Here is a 16,885-nt window from a genome sequence, read left to right on the forward strand (position 1 = left end):
AAAAGATGAGCTCATGTCAGCAAAACAAGATCATCTTCAGATGCACTGGCTATGTTCAGTTAATGCAGAAAGGGTGGTTGAGTAGCTGAACTGCATGCGCTTGCCACACTACCTTGCATTTGACAGTAGTGTGAAGGGGGCCTGTTTGATTGGAACTGAAAACTGTGTGAAGGCCTTCCGGAGAGAAGGAACCATGGCCAGCAAGTGCATGTGCTGCTCCCCTCCACACTCCTGCCCAAGCATGCAGCTGCTGAGGGGGTTGTGGCCAGTGACATGATCCTGCTACCCTCATGCTTTCACTGAACACGTGGAGAAGTCTCAAAAGGACTCTGGAAGAATGCCAAAAGTTGTTGCGGAACATAGGTTTTAGAAAATTGCTGAGCAAATATTGAGCTTCATCAAGGGTTACATGTATACCTACGTACAAATTAAGATGCAGTAATTTATTCCAATACTCTTAATTATTCCCCTTTATGAGTTTTTTTTGTAAAGTAGTAACTCCACTTCAGCATATTTAGATAATATTCTTGCTGTTCAGCTTTCTATTTCCAAATAAGAATATCAGTCTTTTTTTTTAAAAAAAAGCCAAAGGCTCTAAAAAAATTGCTTATGCAAACAAGCTTTTAAAAAACACACTGCTATTTCAATGCTTCATTTAAATGAATTGGGAAGGAAAGTCGTTAACTGAAATAAATAAGTTTATAGGTAACAAACAAGGAGGTCAAATAAGTCTAGCTGGGCTAAGAAAATACTGAGTGTCAGAGAGAATGTTGCACAGAAAAACTCCCTCCCCTATTTTGGTGCTTTTCAATGGGTGCTGCATAACAAGGTGGAAATGTTTGCCTATTCAAGTGAGGGCAGGAATCATGCGTTTCACTCTGATTTGGCTTCATGATGGCATAATGTGGCCACATCTAACTGGCTGTGTGATTACTTGATATTATCATACTGCCTATGTGAACCGACTGTTTGTGATTATCTCAGAAAGAGGCCCATGCCATATATATATATATTTTTAAAGGACACCAAGGCTGCAGTCCAAGGAAATAATAAAGTGTAAATAGTACACAAAAGGTAGAATAATATGAAGTCAGGACAGCTGTGAGCATTCTGTCCCTGAAATGCCTAAATTTTTGTGGTCAAACATTTGGCAGAGACTTGTTCCTAAGTGCTTTGCAAAGCTTCACTGTCTGTCTCTATTTTCAACTGGGTTATCTTCCACAAGTAATGAAGGTAATGAGTAGATGAAGGTAAGGACTTAATTGATATGAAGTTTATATTGCCTAATTTACAACCAATGTAAAAATTAAATGACTTCTTCAATTTCTTTGTCCCAAAACTATACTGTTTACGGACAATGGGAGGAATTCAATGTTGTGGTATGGTGATCGTTCTGTCAGGGCAAGCGTTTCCGTTAGAATAATTTGCCTCTCCTACCACCACACTCTGGGTTTCACCCAACCCCTAGAGCCTGTTTTGGGAGGCGCACAGGGGGAGGAATGCACAGGCAGAAGAAGTCCTTGCACAGGGTTTTTGCTGACAGACTTGATTAGTTGATTCCTGCACATTAGTTCTATTTTAAGTCGCTTAAAGATTTTTTCTTGGTCTATGGTGATGCTGCAGTGTCAAATTCATGGTAAAGTTCTGTTTATAAAACAGAAGATGCAACAGAGAAAAAATACTTTAACCATCAACTTTAAGTCATCTCTCTACAGCATAGCATGTTGCGTCAGTGTCTATCACACTTTCAGTTGCTTCCTGGCGTGAAAGTAAATTGATTAGAATTATTTTTCACCATTCATGCCCTCATCTGCATAGAAACAAACAAAGCAATTCTTGAGTACCACCTAATTAGACCTACTTTCTAATAACTGTAGTGGGGTTTGCTGTTGTTAGTATTTTAAATTCAAGCAATTTGTTTTATGTTGTAAGGATGGAGGACTAAGTACTTTCATGCTTACAAAGTTGTTTCAAGATAATACTTACAAATCTCCATTTGAAAACACTGAACAGTAGTTAAGATAAATACTAAAATAAATTTCCACAGACAGAAGTTAGGACAGTGTTGATCAAGAAACACCCATTTAAATAAACATAACTGTGGGGAAAAATGACCAGAATAGGTTTTTCTTAGTACTATCATATGCAAATGGTATTTCAACATAAACCAACAATGTAAAATGGAGGCATAGTAACATATAAAACTGAAAATGGCAACCTTTTCAAAAGAAGCTCTTGCTCACTTTTAGCTATGATAGTTGGCAAGACCAGTCTATAGCTTTCTGCACATCTGGGCCAATTGTCATAAATAAGCAAAACGTACCTTATCCTCTCTTTTCCTTTCTCTTTCAAAAGGAAGCACTTTGTTGCATTATATAATTGATTGTCAAAATAAAGTGACAGCAGGCTTGACTTGGCAGAAAGGATGTGTATAATTTAACACAGCAAAATAGAGCAGTCTGGATTACCAAGTGATTTTGGGTACATTTGCTTCCTAATTCTAGAGCACTCCTATTTTAACTATCCACCAGGAAGAATGACTTTCAGAACACGTGGATTAAACATGTTTCTCTTGGCTTTTAAGCTTCCTGGGCGCTGGAGTGAGCTCCTGGATAAGTTAAAAGTAATTAGGTATAATTAGGTATTGATTACAAGGATGCAATGCTCTCCTGCTCTTTCTGTGTGTGTTTAAAAAACCCTTTTTAGCCTTTATGCCAGGGTTGCTAACCTTTTGGGTTGAATGACTGTGTTAACCCTTGGCCAACCCTCTGGGGGTGACCACACCACACTCTTGGGCACACACACACATGAAGCCCAGATGTACAGGCACACATGCCGCCTTCCCGCCTCTCTTGAACCATGAAGATGATCTATTTGCTATCAAGGGGGGGCTAATTTGCATTCCCATCAGGGTGCTGGTTGGAGTCCACTCCAGCGAGGTGACTATTTTAATTTCGGCTTTATCCACGGCTGCCAAAATCAATGGGGTCCTGAGGGGTCAAAATTCTTGTGGTGTATATGTCCAGGTCAGGTCCCAAGAATGGGGCAGGGGAAGGTTAGTCACCCATGTATAACACACCCAGGTCACAAATGAACTTAACTGACCACAAAGTTTCCACACTCATATAGTGCAGAAGAGGCTCACAGGATGACAGAAATTCTCAGGCCTGAACTTCTTATGCTTTATTGAAAATATAGGAGCTTATGTGCTGCTTTGTCTAAGAGGAACATTGATGATCAATGGACATCAATTGCAAAGTAAAATGACCTTTACCAAACTGAGATGGCAAACATTGCAAGGTAGACAGGCTACCTTTGTGTCTGCCTGCCCTCAAACAGTCCTTCTAAGGAACCTTCATGTCACCATCCAGTTTAAATGCCTACACACGGCCGGGCACTTAAAACTTTCCCCCCTAGTAAAATTATTAATACTGATCTTGTACCCTAAAGCTTTGCTGAAGGGGGGAAATGATACAGCAGTAACTGCAGTGCCGCCTTCTGACACTTAAATCTTTTGACTCCAGAAGAAAATATGGATGCTTTTACAGACCATGTCAGAGGAAACAAAACCCAACATTTCCAAAAGAAACGCATTCTTCACAGCTTTGACCTACATTCAGTAGTTTGAAGAAATCAGATCTCTCGTGCAGCACGTCCTGTTCTCTTCAAGTGACGACTGCTTCACCTGCATGAACTTACATGCAAACGCTTGAAACCCTTTGATCTGGCACACGGAGCGTGTCTTCCAGTATGGCTCCTTAACATAAACACAAGGAACTAAAACCAGAGCAGCATTTAATAACTTAAGTCACTGTTGCCGTGAGCCAAACCTTTTATCACTGTGTAATGCAATTTTCTCCCATGTCTTGAGCATAGCAGTCTGATATTATAGTCCTCAATTCATCAATATCTTTTCGTAATTGACACACCTCTAAGAGTTTCTTTGAGAGAGTTTCTGTGCTGTGGTAATTCTCATCTTCAGATGAGCAGCTCATTGCTGAAATTATAAGAAAAAGACAAGACAGCTTAGGTAAATACACAGTTTAACACACCTAACTTTGATTTAAACATTCCAGCCAAATGTTTGTTTTGGTACGTTGAAAAGAAAGTATGAAAATGTGGCACTTTCCCTTCCACAAATTGCGTTGAAATAATCACTTTTTAAAGTGTGGAAGAAAATGGGTTTTTGTTTTTTAATATTGGTTTCTTGCCAACAATGCAACAAGAATGGAAACATTCAGAAAGTGATTTTGGTAAATATTTCCCCCTTCTGAATTAACAATGCTGCTGCTTTAAATGTGAAGTATCCCTCTTCAGGACAAGGTTTACTCTACGTCAGATGTGGGTCAGAATCAATGTTGGGCCGACAGATGCAAAGGCATGCCCCTTCCTCACAGCCACCCAACAACTGCTTGAGAGGGTCCCCCAACCCTCTGTAGCAGATTCTTGGTTGTGTGCGTGTAAGGGTAAGTCCCATTTGAAGAAGCAAAAATCAGTTGTGCAGGTGAGGCACAGCACCCGACTGCTTAGAGGCCACAAAGTGTGTTATGTACATTTGGTATGTTGCTGAAAAGCTTCAGGGGGCTCAAGCAAATAAGAGGATCAGCTTCTGAAAAGCTATTTTCCGTGCACTGTTTTTAGCTCACCAATGTAGAACACCAGCATTTAGCCTACACAGTTGCTCTTAAATTATCTGTTGCTTTCTTTGAGATGAGCTGCTTTGCATACATCATTATTATTACACTGCTGTACAAAGGGCTGCAATCTTTAATTGGCATTAGTAGATGAGGCTATGAGTTAAGGCTCACGTGCATATTTTCGAAGCGATTTTAGCTCCAGTGTGTTGCAGTGTATAATGGTGAATGGAATAATAATCATGATGTATGAATCTGATTTCTTGAATTGCTGGTGTAAACGGAACTGGACTTTACCTTATTTTTGCAGAGCTGTTCACTGCATCCATTGCTAGTCACCACCAACCTTCCTCCATTTTATTATTTATGTATGTGTTAAATTTATGCCCCGCCCTTCCATAAAAAATGTACACGGTGGCCAAAATAAACACAAAAAACAACTAATTCACAAACAAATAAGCAATATAAAAATCACAAAAGAACAGACAAAAATAACAGCAAGTTTAAAATATAACTAATTAGGAATGCAGGTTGAAATACGGAGCAGCAGAGCAAACAAAACCAGACCAGTAGGCCGAACACCTGTGTAAATTAAAAGGGGGTTGCCTGTTGGCAGAAGGCCATCAACAAGTGAGCCAAGCGAGACTAGTACTGAGACAGAAAATAAGAGCAGGAAGGCGGCTTGTAGGGGAGTTATAAGGAGACAACCATTGTGATACGCTTTCCCACGGATTCTGGAAGTACAGAAAAGTCTAATGATTCCTGCATTCTTTTTCCAATCCATAAAATAACCTGTCTTGTTTTATTTTACTGTTACAATAAATTCTAATCTTGGGTAGGTAAGAAACAATTTTTAAAAATCTTGTGGTTACCAAATGGCAAACTGGAAGGTTTATGTTTGGTTGTCAACATTATAACTATAAAGTACAAGTTACACCCTGCAAACTTGCTCTTCCTCCCTGGCCAAACTCCTGGATTTTACTTGTACAGATATGTCTTCTCAATATCAAATGAACGCATCATGTTATCTTTGTTCAAATCACTTACATCTGATTCCCAGCAGTAAGGACAGGTTAGGCTCCTTGCCCTGAGCTCTGTGGGTAAGAATACTGCAAAGTGCTTTCAAGTCAAATAAACAGTGAGACATTTCCTTGAACAATTGATCGGCCACAGGTAGTTTTTCAGCCACCGGCTGTCTGGACAGGTCCATCTGATGAATCTGTTCCCTCAAAGATGCATTTTCTTCCATAAATCTTTGGTTCTTAATTAGGGAGATAGGAAATAAAAAATGCAGTCATTTATTCACTGGTTTTATTTATTAGAAAAATTATATAAATAACAGACATAAGTTATTTCAGAAGCTATTGTCCATTTTAATGAAAATGAACTCTGTGTTCTGAGCCAATCTATCTCTGAAAGGTAAATGGTGTGGGAAAACAATAAAGAATGCTCATCACTATTAAGTTATGCTTGTGAATGTCTAAAGCAGGCATCCCCAAACTTCGGCCCTCCAGATGTTTTGGAATACAATTCCCATCTTCCCCGACCACTGGTCCTGTTAGCTAGGGATCATGGGAGTTGTAGGCCAAAACATCTGGAGGGCCACAGTTTGGGGATGCCTGGTCTAAAGGCATCTTGAAAATGGCTGTTGGAAACAGAAGGCTAGACTTGGAAGACTTTTATTTAACCCAGCAAGGCATGTTTACAATATACTTTTTAAGGAATATTCCCAGAAGATTTCTCAATCATGCACAAAATTCAATAAATGACAAAATGTGTTTTATTACCCTAGACAGGGAATGACAAACAATTAACTGCACATGATGCATCTTCCCTCCACCACAAAAAATGCATTGTGGGGTCAGGATAAGTCTCACAATCCCCATGTTTAAATTGATAAGTTGCCTTAGCATTTCATCTTGAAATGTAAGTTTCTAGAATAGGTTCAATTAATATCAAAGTCTTAAGAATGTGTTCTGAAATATCAAGATGACAATACTTGCTTGCTATAGGATATAAAATATAGAAGAGCCTTCATTATTTAAACTTTATAAACAACTCATCCAGATCCAGAAAGTGTGCACAGGGTCATATTTTTAGATGTAAATTTCATTTCTGGATAAAGTCTATTACTGGGATTCAAAGAGTGACACTTGGTACACCCACAAAATTGACATATTTGACATCCCCCCCTCTCCAGCAGCAACACACAATGCTATATCATAAATTGCACCCCCCCCTCTAAAAGTGAGTTGCCATATAATCCTGTGGTGTGGGAAACACAACTCCTCTGTGAACAAGCAGGACTATCTGTGCAGTTTTTTGGTTCCTAGCCTAAATGTGTAAAAAGGCTGTTGCTCCTACATGAGCTGCAAGTCCTTGTATCCATCATCTTATGGTAAGCAACTGGTGATCCTTCTCCATCACCAGACTAGTGATCAGTGAGGACAGTGCCAATCACCTGTTATGACTGGAATATGAACACCATATCCAGATGCAGTATTTCTCCTTCAAGCGACAGATCAGCTGTTTGTGGTTATTGTTACACCGAGAAAATCGCCACTTACCTTGTAGTGTCCAGAGTTTTTAAGAGAAATTATTGTTTCTCATATTGTTACGCTTCATCCCTTCTCAGGAATGCATTTTTGTGATGTATTTATAGAATAGAACAAAATGGTGACATGGTAGACAACTGGCTCAATAGATGCGATCTCAAAAACTTACTTCAAGTAGTGTCTTTTGTAACTGCTGTACACTCTTATCCTTTTCTTCAAGTTCACTTTTCTGTTTTTGAATTGTCACTTTTCCTTGCAAAAGCTTATCTTGCAGAGACTAGGGGGCAAAAAAAGAAGAGAAAATCACCTCAAAGCATATACTGTAGTACAAGTAAGCCGATAGCTCAAACACTGTCAGTTGCACTTGCTTCTGCTTGTAACTTCAGTCTTCTAGGAACACTTTAGGCATATTTATGATGGCTATTGTGCTGACCAGTTTCTGGAGCTGAGAAGGTCATTTAGGCTAAGGTGTGCTATTTTGGGGCCTTCCCTGCCAAGTCAAAAAAATTGGATCTACATACTGGATTCCTGTCCTCTGCTGGCTTCATGGAGGCAGATGCCTCTATTCAGCAGCAAAAAAGGGTCCCTACAACTTTTCTTGTGGGTAAGATGGAGGGGGAGCATTCCAGCTTAAGCCAATGCTCAATAAAGCTAGAGCAGAACCATGCTGCTGAGCGGTGGCTGCAAAAGTAGCCCTTTGCCTTTACTTCTAAGGGATAGGGAGGCAGGGCATGTAAGGGCTTTAGCGACTGTTCAGGAAGGGCCATAGCTCAGTGGTCTTGCATGCAAAAGGCCAAATTATGTTTAATCCCCAGCTTCTCTAGGTGGGCTGGGAATGTCAGGAATGCTGGAGCACTGCTGCCAGTCAGTGTAGATAATATTGAGTTAGATGGACCAATGTTGTGATTTGCACACAATGGTGTGAGGCAGATTCCTATGTTCTATGTACAGCAGTGAGGCTTTTGCTTCTCTTGTGAACGACAGCCAGAGAACACACACTCTCCCCAGTATCTTAATACCAGTTTCCTTCCACAAACCAATCTGATGTACCTAGGCATGTACTTAAATAACCACTAACTAGTGAACTTTAGTAATGTGCCTAAGCCGAATCATTTTATGCTTGGAGACCTGATTCATCCCATAATAAGAATTCAATCTAGCTATATCCCCAAGGTCTGTTAGATACCCAGGAGTTTCACTTAGCCCTCTACATTGTTTAGCATATGGGAATAAGAATGGGAACTGCTTGGCTTCTATGGCTTCTTGGCTTCTATGGATGGGAGTGTTTATCCTACATCAGTTGTGGGATTTGTCATTCATACTACCCTATCTAGGAACCTCTTTGGCTTTACTTATGTAATAATGACACAAAACATGCCTTCAAAGAAAAACAAATACAGGCAGGGAAAGAAAAGAACTGGGCTCAAGTAACATCTAACTTTTATTTTATGCATTCTTTTTGCATCTAAATTTACAATTGCCAAATGAAAAACTGAATTATGGGGAGTGAGAGGTCCCCTCAGTCAAGCACTGCAGGTCCAATACCCCTAGAAGATCCTTTAGGGCGAGATGGTCCTTCATGGCAGGTCAGCTTTCCACTCCCACCCTCAGTTTTTACTTCTGCAGTGCTCAAAGGAACCAGGGCAGTCTCTGAAATCCCCAAAGGTGTCTAAGAGTGGGCTTAGTTTGCAAAGCCCCCTGGACACCTGGCAGGTAAAGGCTTTGCCTGACTAAGAGCACTTCTCCCTCACATTAGCAGCAGCCGTGTGTGTCTGTGTGTGTGTGCGTGCGTGGCTGGTATCTATCAATCATCTCCTGAAATCCAGGACTGAAAGTCTCAGAAGACAAAAGATCTACTCATCTGTCCAAATCATACTTTTTGAGAGGTTCAAATTAGCTGGAAAAATACTACCAATGAATTTTAAATAGAATTATTCTCCACTGTGTCTCAAATTATTGTTCAACACAATCTGTTCCAAACTTTCTTCCTTTTTTTATTACATATCTTAACCACAACGTGTCAAATTTATGCTAATTTAATCCATGACTAGCAGGATGGAATTCTTTTCAAGTTTAGTTTCCCATTATTTAAAACACAGCAAAGCTTCACACCATGTGACAGAAATACAGCTACCAATTCTACAGTTCAGTTTCTGGCTTTTAACACTTTCAGATATTGGGGAGGGGTGGGGGCACAATCTTTCCTGGCTGTGAATTAATTGCTTCATAGTCTCTGACAGCTGAGCAGCAATTAGTTTGGGTCCCAAGAGACTGTCAACCATGGTTAGGACTTCCCATCCCTACATGCTGCAGTGCCATGAGCCATGGCTGGAGTTATGCAGATACCCTGACCTCAACACCCCTTGGAAAAGGAAATAGTAACTGATTTGCTTCTAGAACAAGGTCCCTCTTTCCCCTTAGTTCTTGCTTCTCTTCATGCTGTCCCTTCCTACCCACAATTTCCTCTCAATGTCTCCTGCTTGCTCTGAAGTCCAGCTTCTGGTGCTTGTTTGCCTACCACTGTCTGTTTAGCTTAGGCATCCCCAAACTTCGGCCCTCCAGATGTTTTGGACTACAATTCCCATCTTCCCCGACCACTGGTCCTGTTAGCTAGGGATCATGGGAGTTGTAGGCCAAAATATCTGGAGGGCCGCAGTTTGGGGATGCCTGGTTTAGCTATTCAGGTTCTTTCCCACAACCCTGCTCCTCTTCTCATCATTGGGCAAAGTGGCCATTTCTTGATATTCATATAACCCACAATAATATAAATAACTTTTAAAAACAGCTAAACATCACTCCTACTTTGCATGAAGTGCTGACTTGATGTTTAGTATGCAATTCCTACTCTTATAGACTGACAGTAGTTATTTTTTTCTTCTGCTAAACATGTAGGTTAGTCAACTGCAATATCACATTTATCCATGCTTGTGCTTTGCTGGTTTTATTTGGCGGGAATCTAGAGTGTTCAAATTGTTGTACTCTAGGCATTAGTAAAAGTTAAGCTGCAAAGGATGACAAGTTCCAACTCTTTCTCCTCTTATAAAGCTTTCAAAGGGGATTTTCCCTACTTCGTTATTCTCCATCCAAGCATGCTGAGGTTTACCCATATACTCTGATGACTGCATCCTTAAGCAAAGCCTAGCGTCCATTTCCAATTGACTGCAATAAATTCCCTCTGAATAAAATTGGAGTTTAGACTTGTGCTATGATATTACTCTGCTACAGAATACCATGTCTTGGGAAAGCATGCTCAGTTTTATGTTTCAGATTAGCAAAAGGCAATGCCTGGGAGGGATTTCACACGTTACTGTAACATACAGTGGCATTTTGGGAATATACTTTATGGGACATGCCTTATTAACAACAAACTCAAACTAATTATCTGGCATTTAATAAAGATCTACAATTTAAAAGTAAGGTGGAGCATGTACAGAAAACTTATCTATGCGGTGTTATGCACGGATAACTTCACATTTAAATCAGATGTGTGGGTGCTACATGTGCAGTGCCAGCACATAGTTCCTGGCATGCTAAACTGCATATCCACGCTCTCCAAATCCCATCATACTGGATAAGTGTATTGTTGCAACTCAACTCCAGGGTTTCCTGGATGAAATAGATCCTTTTTTCATTTGGCTTCAATCTTAATTACAGGATACAGTGTGCCTTGGCTGTTCTACTGCACAACCTACCGTGTTTCTCCAAAAATAAGACACCGTCTTATATTTATTTTTCCTTTAAAAAAAACCACGGTGGCTTATTTTCAGGGGATGTCTTATTTTTTTAAAATTAAGTATAGTACAGTTTAACCTACAAGGTTAAACTGCCTATCACTATGGCTTATTTTCGGGGTATGGCTTATTTTCGGAGGAATGCATTCCTTTTGCTTCTGCTGGACATTTCAATCACCTTCATTACCACTGACCATGGCATGGGCTGCCTGGCTCAGATGGGTCTTGCTTTGCTATGCTCTAATCCTTTTGGCAGGAGAATTTCTTAGGACAGTAGTTGTAATAATAATAATTTATTATTTATACCCCGCCCATCTGGCTGGGTTTCCCCAGCCACTCTGGGCAGCTTCCAACCGAAAAATGAAATAAACTAATCTATTAAATATTAAAAAGCCAACAGGGCTGCCTTCAGATGTCTTCTAAAAATCTGGTAGCTGTTTTTCTCTTTGACATCTGATGGGAGGGCGTTCCACAGGGCGGGCACCACTACCAAGTAGGCCCTCTGCCTGGTTCCCTGTAACTTGGCTTCTTGCAACGAGGGAGCCGCCAGAAGGCCCTCGGTACTGGACCTCAGTGTCCGGGCAGAACGATGGGGTGGACACGCTCCTTCAGGTATTCAGTACTAGTAGACTTCTGCTTTGTTTCTTGAACATTAGCCTATGGTGTCTACAAGGGGATCCATCTTCCACTATGCTGATCAACATCCATATGAAACCACTGGGAGACATGATTTTGGGATTTGGACTTCAGTATCATCAATACGTTGATGACATCTTACTCTTGACTCCAAGAAGACTGTTGAAGTACTGTTCCTACTAATGAAGCAACTCCAACCTGAGTCACACAGGTACATTTTTTTAGAACAACCAGCTGAATGTTTAAGTTGGTCTCATACAGGGCTGGGCGATGTCACAAGGTAAACATCACAGTCTGGTGATACACTGTGATGTGGAAACAACAAGCTGCATTGGCCCCAGCCCCGCAAGGCGGTTTCACCCCAGTGCATTGGGGGGCTAGGGGACGGCGTTCCCAGCTTGTGCATAAGGTATTGGGGCTTCCTCAACTTGGGAGGGGGGGCAGGAGCAGTTTAAGAGAGCCCCCACTCCAGCTCTGCTAAACTGCTTAGCTAAGGAGTGTGTGGCTACTGATGCCTCAGCAGAGCAGTTTAAAGATGCCAAGAAATGAACAAGTTGTATCAGCTGTTGATGCAGCTTGCTCCTCCCTCTGCAGTATGAGGGGTAGAGCATGAAGGTGGTATATTGCAGGTGAAACCACTGCCACTCAAGAGTCCCTCTGCTATCAGCGGCCCTGGCAGCACAGGGACTCAGGAGCAGTGGAAGTTTCACCTGCGATATACCACCAGATAAAGCTGCCATCGTGCTCTGCCCCTGGTTGATATGTCACCCAGGCCTAGTCTCATATCAGTGTGCATGTTTCAGCTGTGCAAAGGAGCCATTTTCACAATAAATTCAGCCTGAGATTATTTTCAGATGAGTTGAACCTCTGAAATAATCCAAAGACATCACACCCAAACAATTGTTCACGGAACTTTAGCATTCGTGTAATTTTTGAATAAATATTTTACTGTTTTGGGACACTGTCAATCACCAGACAGCTTCTCCACATTGGTTTTTTCTTAATTTAAAAAGTCATATTTCTAACATTCCTTGTTGCATTTTATACTGCTTACATTAAAGACCTGCTCACATATGCTATCGTTTGGTTTAAAAAATCACTTGCCTCATCAAAATTTGATTATACTAACATATTTTGCATGCATGCCTGTAGGTTAATCCACACTTTGCCTTTATTTTATTATTTATAGAATTTGTATGCCACCCTATAACCAGAGGTCTCAGGGCGGTTCACAGAACAAGATCAACATAACACAATATATATACAACCAAAATAAAACAACAACCCAATAACACCCCCCTTAATATTTTGTTCAGTTTGTAGTTTTCATACATAATTTTTGTAATTGCTGGAAGCTCTCTTGATCACCTTGTGGTATGAATAAGGGGAAAGGGGGTGTATTGCTTTTGCTGCCTCAGCTTGTTTTGACAGCTGGATGAGGGCAATAGCCAATGGGCTCCAGTGACGAAGAAATGCTTCCTATGTGACAAATGATTCTGCCTGCATTTTAAAGGTGGCTGAAACAAGCAAGTGTCAGATAGGCCTGGGCAATGTATCACCCAGGACCGGTATGAGGGCCAGACAGCAATGTCTGTTTCACTCAGCGATATATCGGGGTGAAACAGCAGCTGCTCCTGAGTTCCTCTACCTCCAGAGCAACTGCTGTTTCACCTGCAATATACGGCCAGCAGACGGCTTCTTTAAACTGCTCCACTCAGCACAGGGGCTTGAACAGCTGAGATGCGGGCAATGGAAGGCAGCCTGCTTCTCAGCTGATCAGCCCCCCCCCAAAAAAAAACCTCACACAGGCAGCTGCCAATGCTGAGGGAGGGGGTTGAAGCCGCACAGATGGAGCATTCCTGTGGTGGCCTCATCCACTGCTGCCTTCTTACGGGACAGATAGGTAGCCCAGCTATGTGAAAGCAGAGGGAGCCCTGTGAATGGGGCCTGACAGGCACCGCTGTCCAGCTGCCTTCGCCCAGGAGGGAGGAGGGTGGACTGCATCTTTTCTCTGGAACTGGGAGCCGGCCCCAGGATGAAACCACCTTGGCAGGAGCAGTGACAGTTTCACTCCGGTGTCTCTCAGGGCTGGGGGCAATGCAGCTTATTCCACCAGATTGCAATGTTGAAAACCTAACATTGCCTAGCCCTAGACTTCAGCTTTTATTCTTGTCATGCATTTCTTCTTCCCTGCATTTTGCTTATCATAGAATCATAGAGTTGGAAGAGACCACAAGGGCCATCCAGTCCAACCCCCTGCCAAGCAATGAACACTATCAAAGCATTCCTGACAGATGGCTGTCAGGCCTCTGCTTAAAGACCTCCAAAGAAGGAGACTCCACCACACTCCTTGGTAGCAAATTCACTGCCAACCAGCTCTTACTGTCAGGAAGTTCTTCCTAATTTAGGTGGAAGCTTCTTTCTTGTAGTTTGAATCCATTGCTCCGTGTCTGCTTCTCTGGAGCAGCAGAAAACAACCTTTCTCCCTCCTCTATATGGCATCCTTTTATATATTTGAACATGGCTATCATATCACCCCTTAACCTTCTCTTCCCCAGGCTAAACATACCCAGCTCCCTAAGCCGTTCCTCTTAAGGCATCACTTCCAGGCCTTTGACCATTTTGGTTGCCCTCTTCTGGACACGTTCCAGCTTGTCACTATCCTTCTTGAACTGTGGTGCCCAGAACTGGACACAATACTCCAGGTGAGGTCTGACCAGAGCAGAATACAGTGGTACTATTACTTCCCTTGATCTAGACGCTATACTCCTATTGATGCAGCCCAGAATTGCATTGGCTTTTTTAGCTGCTGCATCACACTGCTGACTCATGTCAAGTTTGAGGTCTACCAAGACTCCTAGATCCTTTTCACATGTACTGCTCTCAAGCCAGGTGTCCATTAAATAATGTAATATTGTAGATTACTGCTGTCTCATGAAGCTCCTAAGGCCAACCCTTCTTTTCATGGAGAGGATGCATCTTCATCAATAGTAAGGCTCAGATTTAACGCCTGAAAAACACAATTCATTACCTGAATCTCTAAAGTCATCTCAGCAATCTGATTCTGTTGATTGTCTATGACCTGTTAGGAGAAGAACACACAAAAATGCTCTTTGTATCTCTGGTGTATCTGTCAAATTTATGTGAGGTCAAGGTATCTAATTTGTTGTAAACTTGGGAATGGATGCAAAGGGCATACATTGCTACAAAAAAAAAAACCACAACAATTTAGGATGCTGCGAGATCAGGAATGAAATTAGTAACAGGAAAAGCCTGGTATGATGTTGTGGGGGCAGTTATGGGTAGGGGAAAACATGCTAAGAAAGTGGTGGAGACAGAGGGTGTAAGTGCATATAACTGCATAGTGGGGGCAAGTAGTCAATCAGCAACTACATAATTACATGTGCCTGACCTCAACTGCAACCTCCCACCCCCTGGGTGTGGATAATACTGAGCTAGATGGGCCAATGGTCTGACTCTGTACATTACAGTGGTACCTCGGTTTATGAACACAATTGGTTCCGGAAGTCTGTTCATAAACTGAAGCGAACTTTCCCATTGAAAGTAATGGAAAATGAATTAATCCGTTCCAGATGGGTCCGCGGCGTTCATAAACCAAGGTTCCACTGTACTATTTCTGGGGATATTTTATCCTCCCATCTTGACTGCCACCCAGTGGCACCTGCCAGTGCTTCACTGGCTGCTGTTGGAAACATATATTGGGGCAGGGAGACACAAAAACAGGTTGACAATATTATAACAGCAAACATCAATAGCAAAAAAAGCTTTTCAGACACAGGTAGATCATCTAACCAGTTTAATGAATGTACCTTGCTTGCTTTCTCATTTTTCTCTTTGAGGCTTTCGTTTTCACTCTGAAGCTGTTTTGTGTCCAACATAGGAAGGCGGACACCATCTTCCAGGCATTTTTCTACCTTCTGTTGCAGGCTGAAGTTTGGATTTGAAAAGGCAAAAAGAAAGCAGAAATTGCATATCAAAATTCCAGAGTCAAATCCTGTGCAGGAAATAAGTAAGCTCTGCAAAAGTCAAAGATTCCATACAGATTCATTCTTGGAAATGTTTTACAGTATGGTTAACGCATGCTATTGGAGTGGTTTTGCACATTTATGTTGACAGGTTCATTTTAAGAAATGATTCCGTAGACAGCCAATTCTTCCTCTGAGAGTGCCATAAGAACCTACAGCCCTTTATAGCAGGTATGGTACCCTCCAGATGCTGTTGAGACTGCAACTTCTAGCATAATTACATGTGCCTGATCTGAGGCTGGCTGTGGCTGATGGGAATTGGAGTCCGAAACCTTCTAGAGGGCACCACGTTGGCCCCCTTAGTGTTATAAGAGATTAACTAGAATTGCAGCATTGGATATCTGAAATCAGGCTTCCAAATGACTGGCTGCCTGGGGTCAGCAGAAATTTCCCGAATCTCTGGTTAGACAGAGTCCTGCGTAACCTACCCCTGTCAACAACACTCAAATGCCCCAGCATAGGGAAGAATCACACACTTCTGCTTCCCTCCGCCTCATCTTTCAAAAATGAAAACACAAATGATGACAATGACAATTGTTGTTTAAATTTAGAAACAAGACTCTGCTTCAAATATTTATAGACTTTCAGGAGACTGCAAAGCCACCCTGGTGGATTACACACTCACAAATGCAATAGGTACCAGATGTAAGATGGAAACAATGCACCCAGTGATCTGGCTAACTGTTCCAAATACTAACCTTTCATCATTTGAACAAAGCTTTTGTGGCATGCACTTTTAAGCAACGCAGGGTCACGAACTGAAATGTCACATGTTTCATACTGGAAATTAAATTCTAAAATGGCTTCCATTACCTTTATTGCATAATTTCAAAGGAGTGCTTCTTTAGCTTTTACTTTTTAAAGGCCTTTTTATAAAACACTAGATCCTAAATAAAACAATTCTAAATAAATTAGTCTGTACTGCAGTAACATTCTCTCATTTTAACATCCATCTGGAATTGCTATCCTGCTTTCTGTTTCTTTGTAACTACAAATCCATTGTGGAACAGTTGAAGCTATTAAAACAGCTCAGAGACAGTAACATATCCAAAGCCATTCAACAAGTTAACAACTAAGTAAGAATTTGATCCCCAAGGCAAAACTAACTTATAGTAACCAGACTGCACTCTTTCTACCCGTCAACCAGAATGGAATGTTCATTCCTTTGATTGGCAGGCTTTCTGTTACAACTTTCTCAGCTCAACCTCATCTTTCTCATTTTCAACCCTCCTTCCCTAAAAGCAGCAATTCAACAATCCCACGTATTAAAAATGATATTGCTG

The 16,885-nt window shown here is 41.4% G+C and overlaps 1 protein-coding gene and 1 long non-coding RNA gene across 4 annotated transcripts in view; one reads left to right on the forward strand and one right to left on the reverse strand.

Annotated features, from left to right (window-relative positions):
- Nucleotides 1–14,836, forward strand: part of LOC118082163 (uncharacterized) — a 32,186-nt gene extending 17,350 nt beyond the window's left edge. For both annotated transcript variants that reach the window (XR_009557335.1, XR_004692196.2), the window contains exon 3: nt 11,577–14,836. This is a non-coding gene — a long non-coding RNA (uncharacterized LOC118082163). The remainder of the gene's footprint in view (nt 1–11,576) is intronic.
- CEP85L (centrosomal protein 85 like) overlaps nt 405–16,885 on the reverse strand; it is a 100,288-nt gene continuing 83,807 nt past the window's right edge. For both annotated transcript variants that reach the window (XM_035109172.2, XM_035109173.2), the window contains exons 9-13: nt 15,387–15,504; nt 14,588–14,638; nt 7,359–7,466; nt 5,682–5,895; nt 405–3,997 (exon numbers count right to left, since the gene is read on the reverse strand). In XM_035109172.2, the coding sequence (XP_034965063.1) occupies nt 3,837–3,997; nt 5,682–5,895; nt 7,359–7,466; nt 14,588–14,638; nt 15,387–15,504 (652 nt within the window). In that variant the 3' untranslated portion in view covers nt 405–3,836. The remainder of the gene's footprint in view (nt 3,998–5,681; nt 5,896–7,358; nt 7,467–14,587; nt 14,639–15,386; nt 15,505–16,885) is intronic.

The sequence above is a fragment of the Zootoca vivipara genome, chromosome 3 (assembly GCF_963506605.1).
Source record: "Zootoca vivipara chromosome 3, rZooViv1.1, whole genome shotgun sequence".
NCBI lineage: Eukaryota > Metazoa > Chordata > Lepidosauria > Squamata > Lacertidae > Zootoca > Zootoca vivipara.